This window comes from Cajanus cajan, chromosome 6, assembly GCF_000230855.2.
Source record: "Cajanus cajan strain Asha chromosome 6, NIPB_CcT2T_4, whole genome shotgun sequence".
Classification (NCBI taxonomy): Eukaryota; Viridiplantae; Streptophyta; class Magnoliopsida; order Fabales; family Fabaceae; genus Cajanus; species Cajanus cajan.
This window is the reverse complement of record NC_138522.1, coordinates 43,271,540-43,278,069: the sequence shown is the minus strand read 5'-3', so window position 1 is coordinate 43,278,069 and position 6,530 is coordinate 43,271,540. Positions and strand designations below refer to the sequence as shown.

Genomic DNA, 6,530 nt, shown 5'->3' with positions numbered 1-6,530 from the left:
AAAATATAAAATATTAATAAAAACTGATGTAAAATCAAAATGTTTCAACATATTTATTTTAAAAAGCATTTTACTTTTTCGAAAACAATTAAAAAAATAAACTCTAAAATATACTATACCAAGACAAGATATTCAAATTTTGACAGAAATAATTAAGTATTTAATATATTAAAATAAAAAGTAATTTTCCTTTTCCGGAATTGTTTTTTGAAAATATATTGTACTTAAACAAAAAAGAAATTGGTGTTAAGGGAAATAATGCCAAAGAATATACTGCAAATACACAAAATACAAACACATTTGGGTCTCAGACAGAGAAAATTTGAATCGAGCAGGTTTCCCTCCGCACGGCTTCAATTGCGTTGCTTACGTGGCACACCACGATTGGTTACTCCGGTTAACTCAGTAACGTTATATAGTCGCAGCGAAGCGCTGTATCATTTGGATCATCCATTCATTACTTCGATTTCGCTCTTCATTTTTCTCTTCGGCGATTACTTCGATTCGAAAGAGAACCATGACGAAGACCAATCGCCGATCCAAGCAATCCAGCCCCGTCCATGCCTCAGCTTCGGACCCGAACGAGAAGCAAGTGTACGAGGAGAGGATTCGCGAGCTCGAGCGCAAAAACAAAGCCTATCAGGTCACTTTTTCAATTTCGTCAAATTGCTCGTTATATGATCTGATTTTATTATAAGAAGTTTAAAATCAGTGTTTGCCTGCATTTGGTTTGGTAGCGTTTTATATCAGAATAAGTTTCTTTGATTCGGTACTGAAGGGTTCTGAAATTTTAAATTGAAATGGAATCGTCTGTCGGGAGAATGGAGAGCATTTCCCTAATTTTAAGTTATTGTTTTAATAGTTTTGATGTGAGAAATTTTTTGATGAATCGGTGTTACTTCAGACTGCTGTAGTTGTTGCTTACTTATGGTGCTGTGTGATTTGCAGATGGAGATTGCTGAACTAAGGCAACAACAGGGGGGTGATTCATCGGGTTCTAAGAATGGGGTTGAAAAGCTTAAGAAAGAGTATCTTCAGAAGCTGAACTTGCTTGAGGATCAGGTAAATGTTAGTTTGTGTCATTAGTAGAAAGAAATTGTTTGTGGTGAGTCCGTGATTTGTTTCAATGTCATGCTGTTCCAGGTTACTGAATTGAAGACAAAACTGGGTACTCGGTCCCAGTTTTCGATTCAAAGGAAAAAGGTCGATGAATCGACTAGGCAGTTGCAATTTGAGATTCAAAGTTTGAAGGCTCAAAAGGTTTTTATTCTTATGTGGATGGATTTTTTTTTCTTTTTTAAGTGCTGCTCTGGTTGTTACCCGATTTTGCTTTGGCTATCAAATCAACCTTTGTGTTTACATATAGGTTCAACTGCAATGTATGATGAAGTTGAAGTCTGTGCAATTCAGATTATGCAAGGCCCTACTTGAAAAAGAGGTTCTTCAGGTATTTACTCAGTTACATTCTCTTACGCCCAGGATTTTGAATGATTTATGATTTTCATTGATGAAAAAATTGTTTTTATAAGAGGAAGGCTGATGAGGTATATATTTGGTAAACTTAGCAATCGTTGTCAACAGATCTAGCTATTGTATTTTGTACTGGTTAGCTTTTTATCTTATGGAATATTTGGTCATGTATCGTTAGCTTAAGAAAGAGGGAACGAGGAAAGAAATCAAGACGCAAAGTTTGCTGGCTTCAAATGAGACGCTTAAAATGGTTGGTTCATTGTATCTTCCTCAACGTTTTTTTTCGTTCTTTTATTTCTCTTGGACGTTATTCCTATCTGCCAACTGTTTTCCTTACAGTAACCACTCTCTCCATTTCTTTGCATCAGGTATTACAGCGGAAGACAGAGGAAGCTTCTTCTGCTACTAAACGTCTAAAAGACATGATAATTGCTCGAAAAGCTATAACACATAAATCAACTGGTTAGAAGACCCGAAAGCCTGCTTTGTTTGAGTCTTTATTTTATCTGTGTTGGCCACCACTACATTTAATGCCTTCGTGTTTTTGTTGCTTCTCATGCAGGTGCTAGAAGTAGAAATGCTCAATTAATTCAGGTAATTTTAAATCAGTTGAAAAATGCTGATTACTCATAGATTAAATGTTTTAGAATTTGGTGTATTTAAATATGACAGGCACTTTACTAGTTTTTCTGAAACTTGTTCATGGGTCCGTTTCTAGGATATCTGTATTTGACTGAGTGCCATATTGCTTGTGAGTTGTGCCATGACATCGTTTACCTCCTACTTATTTCCTTACCACTTTGGCTGAATCTGGCTTATAGATAGATCCTTACAACAGGCACTTTATTAGTTTTCCTGAAACTTGTTCGTGGGTCCTTTTCTAAGATATGTGTATATGACTGAATGGTATATGACACTTTTTACCTCCTACTTATTTCCTCAGGATGAATCTTGCGAATAGATCATTTATTACAATGTCTCAGATTGAATCTTGCGAATAGATCATTTATTACAAATTACAATGTCTTCATTTTCATTTGATCCATTGTTAAAGTCTGTGGCTTGTGTTGTAGATTGTATCCAATAATGATATTTTGTCCATTCTTTATGTCCTTCGTTTTCATAGAATAGATTTGATGCTCTAAATTTGCACTGTTTATGGTCTAGTGCAGAATGTTATTTTTTATTGTTTGAACTTAATCAGATGTTGCTTCCATTCGTAATGCATGTTGAATGGGTTCGATTACTGCTTTGTAGCTGTGAGCTAACTTAATATTGGCCTAATTTACTAAAACGTAACTACAATGTGGCTGGTGCAGGATGCTGAGCGAGAACTTGAAGTCACAACTCAGCTACACAAGTTATGTTCTCAATATGAATCCAAAATGGACAAGTAAGTCGGATGTCACTCCTATCTTCTCTTCATTGGCTTATGTTTATGGCCCCTTTTTCATAGGTCTTGTAAATGTTCAACTCTATTGTTCATTTCATATTTTATTCACTTTTCTCTTGTAATTCATCTTTGGATTTAGCAAGGATGAAATGTATTTTCAATCCGGCACAATATTGATCACTAAATAGTGTACGGAAGCTATTAGTAATGTTATGAATTCATATGTATGTTTCTTCTAATGTGGAAATGTATTTGTTACTATAATTCATGCTATGGTAGGAACCTTTTCTTTGAGACACTTAACAAATGTGGGCAACAGTAGCTTTCAGAAATTGTACAGTGAAAAAAGTTATTGAACTGTTTGAAGGTTAGCAAAAGTGTGTCAGACTTTACAAGCCCAAATATTGATCTTTTGACACTAATGTTAGCATATATATTTTGGTTAGAAATGTCAAGAACATCTAGTATTAGAGTCTCAGCAACTCGGTTGGAGGAACCACTTGGATCAACCTAGTGGTGGAGTTTTTGGATAGTGTGCCTAAGATAGTAGATTTAAAATTTATTGCCGTTTTTGTACACAGGGCACAAAAAAACAGACTTAGTTGGAGATGTCATTTTTTAATCTTCTATTTAACTATGTGGCTCTATATTTCTATTTAATTGGGATGTCATTTATTGTATTGTTTGATTTTTTATCCAATTGAAAATTTTAAATTGAAGTTGATGGACCTTGAGTATTAACACAAAACCCAGGTGAGGGATCAACATTGTATTCATACAGTTCACTTTTCCAGCATGGAATGCTTGTTATTTCAGGTTGCAGGAGGAACATTGATCAATAAATGTTCCTAATTCATTGCTGGTTCCTCCCTATTTCTCTGAGCCAGTCATCTTAATAAAGCAGCCTTAGAACTTTTCTGATTATATGATTTCTAAAACAACCTTCTTCATGGACAGTACCGAACTGCATAACTTTCGTTTTTAGAGCATTCAAAATATAAAAATTTTGTCTGATGTTAAGAAAACCGTATAATTTGGTCATGTGATACAATATGACAGTCTTCAAGATTATTCTTGTTGGTATGTATTTTGGAAAATACATATTAAGGGCTCCAATTCTAACAATTTGGCATACTCAGGATGGCTGGAGAGATTGCACAGCTGAAGGAAGAAATTGAGATACACAGGCAGGAAAAAATAGGGTGAAAACTCATACACGATTAGTCGATCTCCTTTTGCAATGTTGAATATTTGAACTCTACCAGCTTGCAGTACCATATAGGCCACTTTCTAATTTAATATTTTGTTTCAACTCTTTTATTTGTTACTTCAAGGTCTCAGTCACAGGATGAAGAGTGTGAGAGCCTAGAGAAAGATTCTGAAATCCAAGATTTAAAGGAGCAAATGAACAGCCTTGGTTGTCTACTTAGAGAATTACAATCGCAGAAGGAGAAGCTTGATTTCAAGGATAAGAAGCAGGTTTTGGGCCATTGACATCAAATTATAACTGTATAGGAGTAACATGATTCAAACTTGAACAAAATTTAGTATGGACAAATGTTCTTTAAAAAATATGAAATACATTGTTAATTTCTTACACTTTGTCATCTTCTAATTAATTAGGGGGGGCTGAGTCTGTCTCTTCTCTCTGAAGAGAGTAATGATAAGATAAAAATGGATACACCCGAGATGAGCAGTGCAAGTGAAAATAGTGTTAAGGGGGAGAGAACAGCTGAAGGGCTATGCTGCTCATGCAGTAAAAAGTCCCTGTGCAAGACTAACAAATGCAAATGCCGATCCACTGGAGGGAGTTGTGGAGCATCGTGTGGCTGCACACGTTTTAAGTGCACAAATAGGGAACTAAACCAGTTAACAGGAAATGAACCACTAAAATCAGATTATACAGAATGTACTGTGGAGGTTTCGGCTGTTGATAAAGATGGAAGTGTGATCGCTTCTGAATGTGCTAAACTACTCCATAGTGCACTTGTTGAGAAACCTGCTAGTTGCAAGGACAACCCGGTGCCCAAAAAGAAGCCATTATGTGACATTCAGAACTCAATGGTATTCTACTCTAAAGACCTTGCTGCATAATTGCATTTAGTATCTAATTTAATGACCTGTCTCAGATTTTCCTACATAATTCTGTTATGTGTAACAGTTTTCCAACTATCTTACTAATCCAAGGGACAATTGGATTGCAGGGCAAATTGGATGATCAAAAGCAAGGCAAGAAAAAGAAAGCGCGGAAACCAGTAATTCAGGTAATTACCAAGGATTCAGTATCTTTGTCTGAAGAAAATAGCAGCAGTACCGAAACATACAAAATTGAAAGTAGGGAAAATAATCCAGCAGGGTTGGACAAGGTGACAGAGAGTAATTCTGGTCAGTCAAATGAATTGGCGACATCCATTAGTGAGGCACCTGGATTTCGTCGTTTAAGAAATCCAACCCGACAGGCTAAATCTGTTGTCGGGAAAGAGAATTGTTACATTTAAGAGGACTTCAGTGTGAAGTCTTCTTTTAAAATGGAATACTAAAAGAAGCTGCAAGCATTCCTTTGTTCTTCCTGGGTGTTGTTAAAAATTCATGCCAATGCTGAATTGTCGAGTGCGGTTAGGTTGTGGATCTCTTTAACTGGATAACGTGGTTTCGAAAGAAAAGTTATAAAACTAAAATTAATACACTCAGTCTTGTCTTTTTTTCTTCGATTTTCCCTCTCTTCTAAAGCCCTTATATTTGAAATACGGGGCATTTCATTATTTGCTTTCTATTGCATGAACCGAGTGTAATGACCAATACCTTTTTGAAATCAGTGTTGGTCCTAATTTTGGTTTATTTACCCATTGTTTCTTGTTTTTAGTTGTATTGATAATTTTTACTGGCTTAGTTATGTTTTGGTTCCGGTAATATTTTTCATTTTAATCCTTTATATATTTTTTTGTCTGTAATACACACACATATATATATATATATATATATATATATATATATATATATATATATATATATATATATATATATATATATATTACAAGGAAATTCTTTTAATAAAAAGGCAGGAAAATCATATAGGATCAAATTATATGGTATAAGAAAATTCCAGCCTTTTATTTAATTTCAAAGCTGTTTATTTTGTTTCAAAAGCTAATATATTACGCAAAGATTTTAGCTGTTAGTTTTATTGTAAACAGTGTTGTGAGTCTAGCTATTTATTTTTAATATTATATATATATATATAATTATTATAAAGGAGATATATTTTAGTAATTACCTTTTTAGTCTCCATTTTTTTAGTGGATCATTATACTCTTTAAAATGTAAAAAATAAAAATAATTTTTTTTTAATATTATTTCTAAATAACTATTTATAACTTTTAATATTTGTCTGATTATTAGAGGCACGAAGTGCCTCAACCCCTCTAGTATATTATAAAGGGAATATCGGAACATGTAATATTTTTGATTTCCACTTTTTAGTGAACCATTATACTCTTCATATATATATATATATATATATATATATATATATATATATATCTTCTTTAAATAACTATATGCAACTTTCTTATAACATGTTATTTGTGTATAATTATTAGAGGCATGAAGTGTATCGACTCCTCTAGTATATATAATTACAATACTAAAATGTGTTAAAAATTACATA

The 6,530-nt window shown here is 33.7% G+C and overlaps 1 protein-coding gene across 1 annotated transcript; it reads left to right on the top strand.

Annotated features, from left to right (window-relative positions):
- Positions 1–328: 328 nt before the first annotated feature.
- Positions 329–5,701, top strand: LOC109797143 (chromosome-associated kinesin-like protein). The gene is made up of 12 exons (XM_020357072.3): positions 329–643; positions 949–1,062; positions 1,144–1,260; positions 1,367–1,447; positions 1,649–1,720; positions 1,839–1,932; positions 2,033–2,064; positions 2,790–2,863; positions 4,003–4,065; positions 4,198–4,342; positions 4,487–4,927; positions 5,068–5,701. Exons 1-12 carry the CDS (start codon positions 518–520, stop codon positions 5,359–5,361), a joined length of 1,653 nt encoding a protein of 550 aa, XP_020212661.1. The 5' UTR covers positions 329–517; the 3' UTR covers positions 5,362–5,701.
- Positions 5,702–6,530: the final 829 nt, after the last annotated feature.

Bases quoted from the DNA above. Each gene is read 5' to 3' on its own strand.
- LOC109797143 (XM_020357072.3), top strand. From the start codon at position 518: ATGACGAAGACCAATCGCCGATCCAAGCAATCCAGCCCCGTCCATGCC. The intron at 2,065-2,789 runs GTAATTTTAAAT...TGGCTGGTGCAG, and splicing joins GAAATGCTCAATTAATTCAG to GATGCTGAGCGAGAACTTGA. The intron at 4,343-4,486 runs GTTTTGGGCCAT...CTAATTAATTAG, and splicing joins ATTTCAAGGATAAGAAGCAG to GGGGGGCTGAGTCTGTCTCT.